General features: G+C 38.0%; 1 protein-coding gene across 8 annotated transcripts in view; it reads right to left on the bottom strand.

The window, feature by feature from the left end:
• Positions 1-2,341: 2,341 nt before the first annotated feature.
• Positions 2,342-17,557, bottom strand: part of ARHGEF9 (Cdc42 guanine nucleotide exchange factor 9) — a 207,483-nt gene continuing 192,267 nt past the window's right edge. For all 8 annotated transcript variants that reach the window (XM_081221593.1, XM_081221592.1, XM_081221597.1 and 5 more), the window contains one exon: positions 2,342-2,570. In XM_081221593.1, the coding sequence (XP_081077719.1) occupies positions 2,389-2,570 (182 nt within the window). In that variant the 3' untranslated portion in view covers positions 2,342-2,388. The remainder of the gene's footprint in view (positions 2,571-17,557) is intronic.

The raw sequence follows: 17,557 nt of genomic DNA, 5'->3' as shown, positions 1-17,557 counted from the left end.
TCCCTGATCCTGGAGCTCTGGGCACAGCCCCAGGGGAGCAGGAAGTGGGAGTGTGACTGAGCTTGGCCAAGAGAAGTTGTAGGTCCAGGGACCTGTCCATGCATCCCCTCTTGGTGTGCCCCCAGGCCCTGGAGAAACAAGTCAAGGCCAAGCCTAGTGGGAAGGAATTGAAAGTAGGAAAATAGAGCACAGCCAGACATTCTGTTTGCCAGGGAAGCCATTTTAGCTTAGGCACTGGGTACCAGGTTCCTTGTCAAGTGGGCTTAAGTAGCTGGGTCAGGTGCTGAGCAGTTGTGGCCAGTCCCGAGCCCTGGCCCTCTGCCCAGCTCACACTTATCCTTGGCTAACTCCTCAAGTTTCATTTGGGTGTGGTAGAATGGGAGCTTAAACAGCTTGTAATTTGATTCCCATAGAAGAAAAATTCCCAGGCTGGGCAGGGCCTAGTCTGGATCAGGAGGCATAAGAGCACAATCAAGCCAGCTATGCTGTGTCCCATGCAGCCATGGCTCCTGCTCATTAAGCTGAGATCCTTTCATGATGAAGTCTTCTCCCACAGGGTCCAGGATAGACTCACAATCTCCAGATTTCTCACTAGAATGGCTCTCTATAGTAGGGCCCATCCTTACTCCTTTGTACTCCATTCTCCTTGCTGTTCAAGGTCTATCTACCTGAGGGCTATGTGGAGAGGAGGAATAGGGAGTACCCATAGGGAGTCTGTCTCTTTGTGTGGAAATTTAGTTTTTCCTAAGTGTAAAGCCTACCAAAAATGAGCCTGAGGGTAGCATGTCTGTCTCAAATCCTTTCTCCACAGGGAAATGTCCCCTAGGCTCCTTGCTTGCTTACTTCAAATGTTGTGGGATGGGAGAATGTTGGAAACAGGGCAGTCTTTGAGTGCCAGAAGTGCTTTAACTATGCTCATACCAGCAACCTTCCTGTGCAGGGGAGAGCAGGAGAAAGAAGGAAGACAGGAAGAGGGGAAGGAAGGAGCCATGGAAGATTATCCATGCAATCGGCTAACAATGGGGGAAGTTTCACATAAGTTAGGAACTGTAAGTACATATCTTGGGCTGAGGTTATCTCTTTCCATGTCCATCTTTGTTCTTTCCTATAAGAGGTTACTATCAGCACTTGATTCTGTCCAGGTCAATAATTTGAATACAGTTGATGATCTTGGTCAGGTGGGCTCTGTCTTGACCTCTCACAGACTCCAGCAATGCTGCCTAAACAATCTGCCAATGGGAAGCAGGTACAACCAGGCCCCCAGTTGCAGTGGGGAGTCCTACTCTAAACCTACTTGGTACTGGAGGCAGTTGAATCCCTCCTCCAGGAGGCAGAGTCTCAGCCTCTTTACTTCTAGTTCAGATTTTTTAGGTTAGGGGAGGGACAAGCCTAGAAGAAATACCATAACCAAAGTGGCATGAATTAGAGAAAAACTGACCCAAACTAAACCCCAGATACAAAACTGGCATGACCCAGCAGTGCTGCAACATGGGAAACCCCAGTGCTAGCAGAAGAAATAGCCCAAATGCAGAATGCTCCCTGAACAGAAGTCCTCTCTAGCATCATTACTCTGACATTCTCTTGTTTCTGCTTAGTTTTGATCCCTCTACAACACCTAAAACACAGTGAAAGCAATAGAAATATTGAGCACTTATGTCACAGGGCACAACAGAGCATGTCCAGACTGGCATGACTGAGGACAGAAGATGCAGGGAAAAGGCTATTTGGGGCAACTGCAGGGCTGCAAGAATATTCGCAGATGATCAGTTGAGGGAGTGGAGGAAGGGGATCCTCCCTTTACCCAGTGAAAAAGAAAAGGAAAAAAAGAAATTCAAAACTCCCAAACTCCACCACATCAAATTAAATTCAAAAGTCATCAGCATCAGTATCATCAGGAAACTAAAAAACAATACAAACACATCTATGTTAATAATGACAAGTCAATGAATCACTCACAGGAGAGCAAAAAGATTATCTCAACAAGAAAAGGAACAAATAGAAATGTCATTTTCTGAAAGTAAAGGGGAGGGGGACAGGGTAAGAATGGAAAACTTTTTAAGAAGGGATCATGTGTTTGGAATTCATTGGTACTTCTTCCTACCAACTACAGATTTTACTTCCCCAAAACAACAGAAAACATTTTTGGTCCTTCTGCATGTGTGTGTGTGTGTGTGTGTGTGTGTACACTCAAGGTCCTGTGTGCGTGTGTGTGTATGCGTGTGTGTGTATATGTATGTGTATATATATATATATATGTATATATATATATATATATATATATATATATATATATATATAAATTTCAACAGTGCTTCTCCGAAAAAAGGTCCATCTATAAATATAATTTTATTTACTTTATTTTTAAAATTATCTGCCTCCCTGTTGGTATTATTTTTTGAAGGGGGTTAACCTGCTGAAGTTTTGCCAGAATGGTGACTGGCTGCGCTTGGGTTCGGTGAACTCAAAGACCTGCGACTGAGCGATGCCATCAGGGACCAGGTACTGGCCCTGGTTTAACGGGTCCTGCGGTGGTGGGTAGGAAGGAGGAACTGAGCGAGCAGAGGTGACACCTAGAGTAGACGGGAGATCAAAGGGAAATGGTATAAATTAGGTAGCAAGGGGCTTCTCAAAGCACCTAGTGCCCACTTTTAATCCTTATCTCTATTCAGAACAGAATAGGCTGAGGCACACAGCATATGATTCAGAATGCAAGGATGATCTCTCTGCTGCTCCCAAATACCTTTCTCATCTGCTGATCAGTGTCTGAAATTTCAACATTATAGTTTCTCTGTTTGCCTTTGTTTGATGACTTGATTCCATTACCCTGGAAGTAGTATCATATAACATATTAAGACATTCACACTTCAGTGGGAAGGAACCACTTCTTTTCTAAAATCCAGTATTTTGTTGTTTTGTTTTTGTTCTTGTTATTGTTTTTCAGGTTTATTGAGATGTAACTGACATACAATGTTGTGTAAGTTTAAGGTATGCAATGTGATGATTCATTATACATATATATTGTGAAATAATTACCACAATAAGTTTAGTTAGCACATCCATTACCTCACACAATTACCTTAAGTATACAATATAGTATTGTTAACTATATTAACCATACTGTACATTATATCTCCAAAATGATTTCATCATATAACTAGAAGTTTGTGCCCTTTGACCAACATAGCCCCATTTTCCCCAACCCCAACCCCTGGCAACCTACTTTCTCTTTCTATAATTTTGCCTTTTTCAGATTGCATATATAAGTGATGTATTGTATTTGTATTTTTCTGTCTGACATTTCACACAGCATAACTCCCTAAAGACTATCCATATTTCCATAAATGGCAGGATTTCCTTCTTTTTATGGTTGAATAGTATTCCACAGTGTGTATGTGTGTGTGTATGTGTGTGTGTGTGTGTCTTTATTGGGTGTATGGTTTATAAAAAGATTCTCCCATTGTATAGGTAGCCTTTTCATTTTGTTGATTGTCTTTTGCTGTGCAGAAGCTTTCTAGTTTGATGTAGTCCCACTTGCTTATTTTTGTTTCTCTGGCTTTGCTTTAGGTGTCATATTCAAAAACTCATTGCCAAGATCAATGTTGAGGAGTATTTTCCCTGCTTTCTTCTAGGAGTTTTATAGATGTGGGTCTTACACTTAAGTCTTTAATCCGTTTTGAGTTAATTTTTGTGAGTGGTGTAATATAGGGGTCCAATACAGTCCTTTGCATGTAAACAACCAATTTTCCCAGTACCATTAATAAAAGAAACTATCCTTCCCCCACTGAATATTCTTGGCCTCCTGCCAAATATTAGTTGACCATAAGTGTGGGTTTATAATTGGGCTTTTGATTCTGTTCCATTGATCTATATGCTGTTTTTTATGCTAGTACCATAATTTTTTGATTATTATAGCTTTGTAATATAGTTTGAAGTTGGGATGCATGATTGCCCCAGCTTTGTTCTTCTTTAACAGAATTGCTTTGGTTAATTGGGGTCTTTTGTGGTTCCATATGAATTTTAGGAGTGTTTTCTCTCCTTCTATGAAAAATGCCATGGAATTTGAGATAAGGATTACAGCAAGTATACAGATGGCTTTGTATAGTAAGGACATTTTCACAATATTAATTCTTATCATCCATAAATATGGGATATCTTTCCATTTATTTGTGTCTTCTTCAATTTCTTTCATAAATGTCTACTAGATTTCAATGTGCAGATCTTTAACCTTCTTGGTTAAGCCTATTCCTAAGTATTTTACTATTTTGTGCTATTGCAAAGGGGATTGTGTCTTTAATTTCTCTTTTGGGTGTTTGTTGTTAGTGAAACACAACTGATTTCTGTACACTGATTTTGTATCCTGAAACATTACTGAATTCCTTTATTATTCTAATATTATTATTTCTTGGGATAGCCTTTAGAGTTTTCTATGTATGAAATCATATCATCTGTAAACAGAGACAATTTGACTTCTCCCTTTCTGACTTTAATTGCTTTTTATTGTCTGACTGCTCTGGCTAGGACTTCAAGAGCTATGCTGAATAGGAGTGGTGAGGTTTGGAATCCTTGTCTTATTCCTGAAATTAGAGGAAAAGCTTTCAAACTTTCACCTCTGAATATTGTTATTAGTGGTGAGCTTGTCATAAAAGGCATTGATTATATTGAGATATGTTCTTTGTATACCCAATTTATTGAGAATTTTTATCATGAAAGATGTTGAATTTTGTAAAATGCTTTTTCTGCAACTATTGAGGTGATCATGTGATTTTTATCTTTCATTCTATAAATGTGGTGTGTCACATTTATTGATTTGCATATGTAGACAATGCTTGCATCCTAGAGATGAATCCCACTTGATGATGATGCATGATCCTTTTATGTGCTGTTGAATTTGGTTCACTAGTATTTTGTTGAGAATTTTTACATCTGTATTCATCAAGGATATCTAGTAGTATCTTTATCCAGCTTTGGTATTCGGGTAATGCTAGCCTCATAAAATGAGTGTGAGAGTGTTCCTTTTAGGTTTTTGACTAGTTTGAGAAGGACTGGTGTTAATTCTTTTTTAAATGTTTCATGGAATTCACCAGTGAAACCGTCTATCTGTTCCTGGGCTTTTCTTTGTTGAGAGGTTTGACTACTGATTCAACCATCTCACTTGTTATTTGTCTGCTCAGATTTTGTATTTTTCCCTAATTTGAGACATGATAGACATATTACATTGTATAAGATTAAGGTGTACAACATAATGATTTGATATACGTATATACCGAAAAAAGATAAGCACATTAAGGTCACTTAACATCCATCACTTCACATAGTTACACGTTTTTTCTTTTGATGAGAACTTTTACGATCTACTCTCTTAGCAACTTTCAAATATACAGTACAGTTTTCCTAACTTTAGTCTTCATGCTGTACATTACTTCCTCAACCTCCTTTATTTTATAACTGAAAGTTTGTACCTTTTGGCCACATTCACATATTTCCCCTACCCAACAACACCACTCGCATGTGGCAAACATCAATCTCTTCTCTGTTTCTACAAGTTCAGTTTTATTAGATTTCCCATATAAGTGAGATCATACAGTATTTGTCTTTCTTTGTCTGAATTATTTCATTTAGCATAACGCCTTCCAGGTTAGTCCATGATGTGGAAAAGACAAGATTTCCCTCTTTCTACAGCTGAATAATATTCCATTGTGTGTGTGTGTGTATATATATTTATTTTATCAATTTATCTGTCAAAGGACACTTAGGTTGTTTCTATGCCTTGGCTATTATGAATAATGAAGTAACAAATATGGGGTGCAGATATCTCTTCAAGATAGTTATTTCTTTTCTTTACATATATACCCAGAACTGAAATTGAATTATACGGTAGCTCTATTTTTAATTATTTTATGAACCTCCATACTGTTTTCCATAGCAGCTGTACCAACTTACATTCCCACCAACAGTATAAAAGGGTCTCTTTTCTCTACATCCTTCCCAGCACTTGCCAGCACTTGTCTTTTGATAACAGCCTTTCTGAAAGGTGTGAGGTAATATCTCATTGTGGTTTTGATTTGCATTTCCTGATGATTAATGATGCTGAGGTACTTTTCGTGTACCTGTTGGCTGTTGGAATATTTTCTTTGGAAAATATCTACTTAGGTCTTTTGCTTATTTTTTTTTTTACATCTTTATTGGAGTATACTTGCTTTACAATGGTGTGTTACTTTCTGCTTTATAACAAAGTGAATCAGTTATACATATACATATGTTCCCATAACTCTTCCCTCTTGTGTCTCCCTCCCTCCCATGCTCCCTATCCCACCCCTCTAGGTGGTCACAAAGCACCAAGCTGATCTTCCTGTGCTATGCAGCTGCTTCCCACTAGCTACCTATTTTACGTTTGGTAGTGTATATATGTCCATGCCACTCTCTCACTTTGTCACAGCTTACCCTTCCCCCTCCCCATATCCTCAAGTCCATTCTCTAGTAGGTCTGTGTCTTTATTCCTGTCTTACCCCTAGGTTCTTCATGACATTTTTTTCTTAAATTCCATATATATGTGTTAGCGTACAGTATTTGTCTTTCTCTTTCTGACTTACTTCACTTTTATTGGAATATAGTTGATTTACAATATTGTGTTAGTTTCTGCTCTATAGCAAAGTGAATCAGTTAAACATATACATATATCTGCTCTTTTTTAGATTCTTTTCCCATAAAGGTCATTACAGAGTATTGAGCAGGGTTCCCTGTACTATACAGTAGGTTCTTATTAGTTATTTATTTTATATATAGTAGTGTGTATATGTCAATCCCAATCTCCTAATTTATCCCTCTCTCCCTTTCCACTTTGGTAACCATACGTTTGTTTTCTATATCTGTGACTCTATTTTTGTTTTGTAAATAAGTTCATTTGTACCATTTTTTAGATTATACATATAAGCAATACCATATGATATATGACTTACTCTGACTCACTTCACTAAGTATGACAATCACTAGGTCCATCCATGTAGCTACAAATAGCATTATTTTGTTCTTTTTTATGGCTCAGTAATATCCCATTTTATATATGTACCACATCTTCTTTATCCATTCATCCATTGATGAACATTTAGGTTCCTTCCATGTCCTGGTTATTGTAAATAGCACTGTGATGAACATTGGGGTGAATGTTTCTTTCTTTTTTTTTTAACATCTTTATTGGAGTATAATTGCTTTACAATGGTGTGTTAGTTTCAGCTTTATAACAAAGTGAATCAGCTATACGTAAACATATATCCCCATATCTCCTCCCTCTTGCATCTCCCCGCCACCTCCCTACTAACAAATGTAAAATAGATAGCTAGTGGGAAGCAGCTGAATAGCACAGGGAGATCAGCTCGGTGCTTTATGTATCTTTTTGATTTATGGTTTTCTCTGGATATATACCTAGGAGAGGGATTGCAGGATCATATGGTAGCTCTATTTTTAGTTTTTTAAAGAACCTCCATACTGTTCTCCACAGTGGCTATATCAATTTACATTCCCACCAACAGTGTGGGAGGGTTCCCTTTACTCCACACCCTCTCCAGCATTTGTTTGCATGCTTTATGATGATGGCCATTCTGACTGGTTTGTGGTGATACCTCATTGTAGTTTTGATTTGCATTTCTCTAATAATTAGCAATGTTGAGCATCTTTTCATGTGATTTTGGCCATCTATATGTCTTCTTTGGAGGAATGTCTATTAGATCTTCTGCCCACTTTTTGATTGGGTTGTTTGTTTGTTTATTTTTTTTGATAGTGAGCTGCATGAGCTTTTTGTATACTTGGAGATTAATCCCTTGTCAGTTGCTTCGTTTGCAAATATTTTCTCCCATTCTGCAGGTTGTCTTTTTTTTTATGGTTTCCCTTGCTGTGCAAAAGCATTTAAGTTTTATTAGGTCCCATTTGTTTATTTTTGTTTTTATTTTCAGTACTCTAGGAAGTGCATCCAAAAAGATATTGCTGCAACTTATGTCAAAGAATGTTGTGCCTATGTTTTCCTCAAAGAGTTTTATAGTATCTGGTCTTACATTTAGGTCATTAATCCATTTTGAGTTTATTTTTGCCTGTGGTGTTAGAGAATGTTCTAGTTTCATTCTTGTACATGTAGCTGTCCAGTTTTCCCAGAACCACTCATTGAAGAGACTGTCTTTTGTCCACTGTATTTCCTTGCCTCCTTTGTCGTAGATTAATTGACCATAGGTGCATGGGGTTATTTCTGGGCTTTCTATTCTGTTCCACTGATCTATATTTCTGTTTTTGTGCCACTACCATATATTTTTGGAAATGATTTTTTAAATTTTTGTTTTATATTGAAGTTGTTTAACAATTTTGTGTTAGTTTCAGGTGTACAGCAGAGTAATTCAGTTATACACACAGATGTATCTATTCTTTTGCAGATTCATTTCCCATTTAGGTTATGACAGAGTATTGATCAGATTTCCCTGAGCTATACAGTAGGTCTTTTTGATAACTGTAGCTTTGTAGTATAGTCTGAAGTCAGGGAGCCTGATAACTCCAGCTCCATTTTTCTCTCTCAGGATTACTTTGGCTATACAGAGTCTTTTGTTTCCATATAAATTTAAAAAAAAATTGTTCTAGTTCTGTGTAAAATGCTATTGGTAATTTAATAGGGATTGCATTGAATCTGTAGACTGCCTTGGGTAGTGTAGTCATTTTGACAGTATTGATTCTTCCAAACCAAGAACATGGTATATCTTTCCATTTGTGGCACCTTCAATTTCTTTCATCAGAGTCTTATAGTTTTCAGAGTACAGGTCTTTTGCCTCGTTAGGTAGGTTTATTCCTAGGTATTTTATTCTTTTTGATGCAATGGTAAATGGGATTGTTTCCTTATATACTTTCTGATTTTTGCTGTTAGTGTACACAAACACAAGTGCTTTCTGAGTGTTAATTTTGCATCCTGCAACTTTACCAAATTCATTGATACGATCTAGTAGTCTTCTGGTAACATCTTCAGGATCATCAATGTATAGTACCATGTCATCTGCAAACAGTGACAGTTTTACTTCTTTTCCAGTTTGGATCCCGCTCACTTCTTTTTCTTCTCTGGTTGCTGTGGCTAGGACTCCCAGAACTTTAATAAAAGTGGCGAGACGGGACAACCTTTTATTCTTCCTGATCTTAGAGGAAATGCTTTCAGCTTTTACCATTGAGTATGATGTTAGCTGTGGGTTTGTTGTATATGGCCTTTATTATGCTGAGGTAGGTTCCATCTATGCCCATTTTCTGGACAGCTTTTATCATAAATGGGTGTTAGTCCTTCTCAAACTCTTCCAAACAATATCAGAGGAAGGAACACTCCCAAACTCATTCTACGAGGCCACCATGACCTTGATACCAAAACCAGGCAAGGATGTCACAAAGAAAGAAAACTACAGGCCAATATCACTGATGAACATAGAGGCAAAAATCCTCAACAAAATACGTGCATAAAGAATCCAACAGCACATTAAAAGGATCATACACCATGATCAAGTGGGGTTTATTCCAGAAGTGCAAGGATTCTTCAATATACGAAAATCAATCAATGTGATACACCATATTAAAAAGTTGAAGGAGAAAAACCATATGATCATCTCAATAGATGCAGAGAAAGCTTTCGACAAAATTCAACACCCATTTATGATAAAAACCCTGCAGAAAGTAGGCATAGAGGGAACTTTCCTCAACATAAAAAAGGCCATATATGACAAACCCATAGCCAACATTGTCCTCAATGGTGAAAAACTGAAAACATTTCCACTAAGATCAGGAACAAGACAAGGCTGCCCACTCTCACCACTCTTATTCAACATAGTTTTGGAAGTTTTAGCCACAGCAATCAGAGAAGAAAAGGAAATAAAAGGAATCCAAATTGGAAAAGAAGAAGTAAAGCTGTCACTGTTTGCAGATGACATGATACTATACATACAGAATCCTAAAGATGCTACCAAAAAACTACTAGAGCTAATCAATGAATTTGGTAAAGTAGCAGGATACAAAATTAATGTACAGAAATCTCTGGCATTCCTGTACACTAATGATGAAAAATCTGAAAATGAAATCAAGAAAACACTCCCATTTACCATTACAACAAAAAGAATAAGATATCTAGGAATAAACCTACCTAAGGAGACAAAAGACCTGTATGCAGAAAATTATAAGACACTGATGAAAGAAATTAAAGATGATACAAAGAGATGGAGAGATATACCATGCTCCTGGATTGGAAGAATCAATATTGTGAAAATGACTCTACTACCCAAAGCAATCTACAGATTCAATGCAATCCCTTTCAAACTACCACTGACATTTTTCACAGAACTAGAACAAAAATTTTCAAAATTTGTTTGGAAAAACAAAAGACCCCGAATAGCCAAAGCATTCTTGAGAACCAAACAGAGCTGGAGGAATCAGACTCCCTGACTTCAGACTATACTACAAAGCTACAGTAATCAAGACAGTGTGGTACTGGCACAAAAACAGAAAGATAGATCAATGGAATGGGATAGAAAGCCCAGAGATAAACCCACGCACATATGGCCAACTTATCTTTGATAAAGGAGGCAGGAATGTACAGTGGAGAAAGGACAGCCTCTTCAATAAGTGGTGCTGGGAAAAGTGGACAGGGACATGTAAAAGTTTGAGATTAGATCATTCCCTAACACCATACACAAAAATAAGCTCAAAATGGATTAAAGACTTAAATGTAAGGCCAGAAACTATCAAACTCTTAGAGGAAAACATAGGTAGAACACTCTATGACATAAATCACAGCAAGATCCTTTTGGACCCACCTCCTAGAGAAATGGAAATAAAAACAAAGATAAACAAATGGGACCTAATGAAACTTCAAAGCTTTTGCACAGCAAAGGAAACCATAAACAAGACCAAAAGACAACCCTCAGAATGGGAGAAAATATTTGCAAATGAAGCAACTGACAAAGGATTAATCTCCAAAATTTATAAGCAGCTCATGCAGCTCAATAACAAAAAAACAAAAAACCTAATCCAAAAATGGGCAGAAGACCTAAATAGCCATTTCTCCAAAGAATATATACAGATTGCCAACAAACACATGAAAGAATGCTCAATCATTAGAGAAATGCAAATCAAAACTACAATGAGATATCATCTCACACCAGTCAGAATGGCCATCATCAAGAAATCTAGAAACAATAAATGCTGGAGAGGGTGTGGAGAAAAGGGAACACTCTTGCACTGCTGGTGGGAATGTGAATTGGTACAGCCAGTATGGAGAACAGTATGGAGGTTCCTTAAAAAACTACAAATAGAACTACCATATGACCCAGCAATCCCACTACTAGGCATATACCCTGAGAAAACCATAATTCAAAAAGAGACATGTACCGAAATGTTCATTGCAGCTCTATTCACAATAGCCCGGAGCTGGAAACAACCTAAGTGTCCATCATCGGATGAATGGATAAAGAAGATGTGACACATATATACAATAGAATATTACTCTGCCATAAAAAGAGACGAAACTGAGCTATTTGTAATGAGGTGGATAGACCTAGAGTCTGTCATACAGAGTGAAGTAAGTCAGAAAGAGAAAGACAAATACCGTATGCTAACACATATATACGGAATTTAAAAAGAAATGTCATGAAGAACCTAGGGGTAAAACGGGAATAAAGACACAGACCTACTTGAGAGTCGACTTGAGGATATGGAGAGGGGGAAGGGTAAGCTGTGACAAAGCGAAAGAGAGGCATGGACATATATACACTACCAAACTTAAGGTAGATAGATAGTGGGAAGCAGCCGCAGAGCACAGGGAGATCAGCTCAGTGCTTTGTGACCGCCTGGAGGGGTGGGATGGGGAGGAAGGGAGGGAGGGAGATGCATGAGGGAAGGGATGTGGGAACAGATGTATATGTATGACTGATTCACTTTGTTATAAAGTAGAAACTAATAAAAAAAAATAAAAAAAAATAAATGGGTGTTAGAATTGTAAAAAGCCTTTTCTGCATCTATTGAGATAATCGTATATATATATATATATATATATATATATATATATATATATATATATAAAAGAAGATGTTGGGGGTAGGAGTTTATTAATTAATTTATTTACTTTTGCTGTGTTGAGTCTTTATTTCTGTGTGAGTGCTATCTCTTGTTGTGGCAAGCGGGGCCCACTCTTCATCGTGGTGCACGGGCCTGTCACTGTTGTGGCCTCTCTTGTTGTGGAGCACCAGCTCCAGATGCGCATGCTCAGTAGTTGTGGCTCATGGGCCTAGCTGCTCTGTGGCATGTGGGATCCTCCCAGACCAGGGCTCGAACCCGTGTCCCCTGCATTGGCAGGCAGATTCTCAACCACTGCGTCACCAGGGAAGCCCCATATATTTTTTTATACTTTTTAATTTAATGTGGCATATCACAGTGACTAATTTGGGGATAACGAAAAATCCTTGTATTCCTGGGATAAATCCCAATTGATTGTAGTGTTTGATCCTTTTAATGTATTGTTGGATTTGGTTTGCTAGTATTTTGTTGAGAATTTTTCCATCTATGTTCTTCAGTGATATTGGCCTGTAATTTTGTTTTTTTGTGGTATCTGTACTGGTTTTGGTATTAGGGTGATGGTGGCCTCATAGAATGAGTTAGGGAGTGTCCCTCCTGCTATATTTTGGAAGAGTTTGAGAAGGATAGGTGTTAACTCTTCTCTAAATGTTTGACAGAATTTGCCTGTATAGCCATCTGATGCTGGACTTTTGTTTGTGTGAAGTTTTTTTTTTTTTTTTTTTTTGTGGTACGCGGGCCTCTCACTGTTGTGGCCTCTCCTGTTGCAGAGCACAGGCTCCAGACACACAGGTTCAGCAGCCATGGCTCACGGGCCCAGCTGCTCCACGGCATGTGGGATCCTCCCGGACCGGGGCATAAACCCGTGTCCCCTTCATCGGCAGGCAGACTCTCAACCACTGTGCCACCAGGGAAGCCCTGAAGTTTTTAAAATAAGTTTCAATTTCAGTACTTGTGATTGCTCTATTCATATTTTCTATTTCTTCCTGGTTCAGTCTTGGGAGATTTTACCTTCTAAGGATTTATCCATTTCTTCTAGGTTGTCCATTTTAGTGGCATATAGTTTCTTGTAGTAGTCTCTTATGATCCTTTGTATTTCTGTGTTGTCCAAAGTAACTTCTTTTTCATTTCTAATTTTAGTGATCTGAGCCCTATCCCTTTTTTTCTTGATGAGGCTGGCTTAAAGTTTATCAGTGTTGTTTATCTTTTCAAAGAACCAGCTTTTAGTTTCACTGTCTTTTCTCTTGTTTTCATCATCTCTATTTCATTTGTTTCTGTTCTGATGTTTATGATTTCTTTCCTTGTACTAACTTTGGGTTTTGTTTGTTCTTATTGCTCTAGTTGCTTACGGTGTAAGTTTTGGTGTTTATTTGTGATTTTTCTTGGTTTCTGAGGTAAGACTGCATTGCTACAAACTTCACTCTTAGAAGTGCTTTCGCTGCATCCCATAAGTTTTGGATTATCGTGTTTTCATTTTCATCTGTCTCTAGGTATTTTTGAATTTCCTCTTTGATTTCTCAGTGGTCCATTTGTTGTTCAGTAACATATTGTTAGCCCCCACGTGTTTGTGTTTTTGCAGTTTTTTTTCATGTAGTTGATTCCTAATATCAACATTGAAGTGCTGGCTTGATATAATTTCAATTTTCTTAAATATAGTGAAGCTTACTGTATGGTATACCATGTTATCTATTCTGGAAAATGTTCTATGTGCACTCGAGAAGAATGTGCATCTTCTCCTTTTAAATGGAATATTCTATAAATATCAATTAAGTCCATTTGTCTAATGTGTCATTTAAGCTTTTGTTTCCTTATGGATTTTCTGTCTGAATGATCTGTCCATTGATGAAAATGGGGTGTTAAAGTGCCCCAATATTATTGTGTTACTGTCAATTTTTCATTTTATGGCTGTAAGAATTTGCCTTATATATTGAGGTGCTCCTATGTTGGGTGCATAAATATTTTCAATTGTTATATCTTCTTCTTGGATTGATGCTTTGTTCATTTTGTGGTGTCCCTTTTGTCTCCTGTAACAGTCTTTATTTCAAAGTCTATTTTGTCTGATATGAGTATCACTACTCCAGCTTTATTTTGATTTCCATTTGCATGGAATACCTTTTTCCATCCCCTCATTTTCAGTCTGTATGTGTCTCTAGATTTGATGTGGGTCTCTTGTAGACAGGATATATGTGTCTACTTTTTTTTTAACTCGGATATAGTTGTTTTACAATGTCATGTTAGTTTCTACTGCACAGCAAAGTGAAGTAGAGTTCCCTTTGCTATACAGCAGGTTCTTGATAGTTGTCTATTTTATACATATTAGTGTATATATGTCAATCCCATTCTCCCAATTCGTGTGACCCCCATCACCCCCTGGTGTCCATACATTTGTTCTCTACATCGGTGTCTCTATTTCTGCCTTGCAAACTGGTTCATCTGTACTATTTTTCTAGATTCCACATATATGTGTTAATATACGATATTTGTTTTTCTCTTTCTGATATACTTCACTCTGTATGACAGTCTCTAGGTCCACCCATGTCTCTACAAATGACCCAATTTTGTTCCTTTTTATGGCTGAGTAATATTCCATTGCATATATATACCACATCTTCTTCTTCTTCTTGAAATCAATTCAGCCAGTCTATGGCTTTTTGTTTGAGCATTTAATCAATTTACATTTAAGATAATTACTGATCTGTATGTTCTTATTGCTATTTTGTTAACTGTTTTGGATTAGTTTCTGTAGTTCTTTTTTCTTCCCTTCCCTTTTCGTTCTCTTCTCTTGTGATTTGATGACTATGTTTAGTGTTGTGTTTGGATTGCTTTTTCTTTTTTTGTGTGTTTGTTCTAGATTTTTACTTTCTGCTTACCATGAGGTTTTTATATAGCAGACTACATATATGCAAGTTTTTTTTAAAGTTGCTGGTCTCTTAATTTTAAATGGATTTCCAATATCCTGCATTTGTATGCTCCTCTTCTATTTCTGTTTTTGTTATCATATTTTGTGTGGATACTTGCCTACCTTTACTGTATGTTTGCCTTTACTGTTGCACTTTCCCATTCATAATTTTCTTGTTTCTAGTTGTGGTTTTTTCTTTTCCATCCAGAGAATTTCCCTTAGCATTCATTGTACAGCTGGTTTGGTGGTGGTGAATTTTCTTAGCTTTTGTTTGTAAAGCATTTGCTTTTTCCATGGAATCTGTATGAGAGCTTTGCTTGGTAGAGTATTCTTGGTTGTGTTTTTTCCCTTTCATGGCTTTCAATATATCATGCCACTCCCTTTGGGGTTGCAGAGCTACTGTTGAACAATCAGCTGATAACTTTATGGAAATTCCCTTGTGTGTTATTTGTTGCTTTTCCTTTGTTGCTTTTAATATTTTCTCTGCCTTAATTTTTTGTCAATTTGATTAATATGTGCCTCAGTAGGTTCTTCCTTGGGTTTATCATGTATGGAACTCTCTGCACTTCCTGGTCTTGAGTGGGTGTTTCCTTTCCCATCATAGGGAAGTTTTTGGCTATTATCTCTTTAAATATTATCTCAGGCCCTTTCTCTCTCTCTTCTCCTTGTGGGACCCCTATAATTCAAATGTTTTTGCATTTAATGTTGTCCCAGAAGTCTCTAAGACTGTCCTCATTTCTTTTCATTCTTTTTTTCTTTATTCTGTTTTGCAGCAGCAATTTCCCCCAATCTGTCTTCCAGTTCACTCATTCGTTCTTCTGCCTCACTTTTTCTATTGATTCCTTCTAGTGCATTTTTCATTGCAGTTATTGTATTGTTTAATCTTTGTTGGTTCTTTAAAGCTTCTAGCACTTTATTAACATTTCTTGTATCCTATTGGTCTGTGTTCCATTTTTTTTTCTGACATCTTGAATCATCTTTACTGTCATTACTCTGGATTCTTTTTCATATAGGTTGCCTATCTCCACTTCACTTAGCTGTCCTTCTGGGGTTTTATCTTGTTCTTTCATCTGGAACATATTTCTCTGCCATCTCATTTTGTCTAGATTTCTGTCTTTGTGGTCTCTGTTCCTCACACTGTCGGATTGTAGTTTTTCTTGCTTCTGGTGTCTGCACCTTGCTGGGTGAGGTGGGACCAGTGGCTTATACAGGCTTCCTGGTGGGAGAGACTTGTGGCTGCCCACTGGTGGGTAGAGCTAGATCTTGTCCCTCTGTGGGTAAGGCCATGGCAAGAGGTGTGTTTATAGGTGGTTGTTGGCTCAGGATGACTTTAGGCAGCCTGTCTGCTGATGGGTGGGGCTGTGTTCCCACCCTGTTCATTGTTTGGTCTGAGGCATCCAAGTGCTGGATCCTACAGGCTGTTGTCCAGGTATTGGTGTCAATATGATGACCTCTGGGAGAGCTCATGATGATCAATATTCCTTGGAGATGCCACCACCAGTGTCCTTGTCCCCACAGTGACCCACAGCTGACCCCTGCCTCCCTAGGATACTCTCCAAGACCCGCAGGTAGGTCTGGCCCAGGATCCTATGGAGTCACTGCTTTGCCCTGGGTACCAGTGCACATGAAACCTTGTGCGCTCTCTCCAAGGGTGTAATCTGTTTCCCCCAGTCCTGTGGAACTCCTAGACTCAAGCCCACTGGACTTCAAAGCCAAATGCTTTGTGGGCTCCTCTTCCCATTGCCAGACCCCCAGGCTGGGGAGACTGACGTGGGGCTCAGAACTCTCACTCCTGTAGGAGAACCTCTGTGATATATTAATTTTCCAGTTTGTGGGTTGCCCACTTGGTGGGTATAGGATTTGATTATATTGCAGAAGCACCTCTCCTACCATCTCTTTGTGCCTTCCTCTTTGTCTTTGGGTGTAGAGTACATATTTTGGTAGGTTGGGGTCTTTTTGGTCGATGGTTGTTCAGCAGTTAGTTTTGCTTTTGTTATTTTTGTGAGAGGAGGTAAGCTCAAGTCCTTCTACTCTGCCATCTTGTCTCCTGTCCCTGTCATACTTTCTTCTTCACGTTTCCATGTTACTAATTAGCATACTTTCATTTCAGCTTGAAGAACCTTCAGCATTTATTGTAAGACAAGTCTAGTGTGATTAACTCTTTCAGCTTTTTTTTTTTTTTTGGTCTGGGAAATTCTTTTTCTCTCCTTTATTTCTGAAGACAACTTTTCTGGGTACAGCATTCTTGGTTGGGTGTTATTTTCTTTCAGTACTTTGAATATATAATTCCACTCTCTCCTTGTCTGCTAGGTTTCTGTTGAGAAATCTGCTGATAGCCTTATGCAGGTTCCCATGCATATGAGAATCGTTTTTTTCTCTTGCTGCTTTTAACCTTCTCTTTTTGTCTTTGATTTTAGACAGCTTTATTATAGTGTATCTTAGAGAAGACCATTTTGGGTTGAATTGCTTGGAGACCAGTGAGCCACATGAACTTAGATATCCAAATACCTACCCAGAATTGGGAAGTTCTAGTCATTATTTATTTAAATGATCTTTCTTCCCCTTTCTCCCTCTCTTCTCCTTCTGGGA

This window comes from Mesoplodon bidens (genome assembly GCF_964165515.1).
Source record: "Mesoplodon bidens genome assembly, chromosome: X".
NCBI classification, from domain to species: Eukaryota; Metazoa; Chordata; class Mammalia; order Artiodactyla; family Ziphiidae; genus Mesoplodon; species Mesoplodon bidens.
This window is presented reverse-complemented; position numbering and strand designations above follow the sequence as displayed.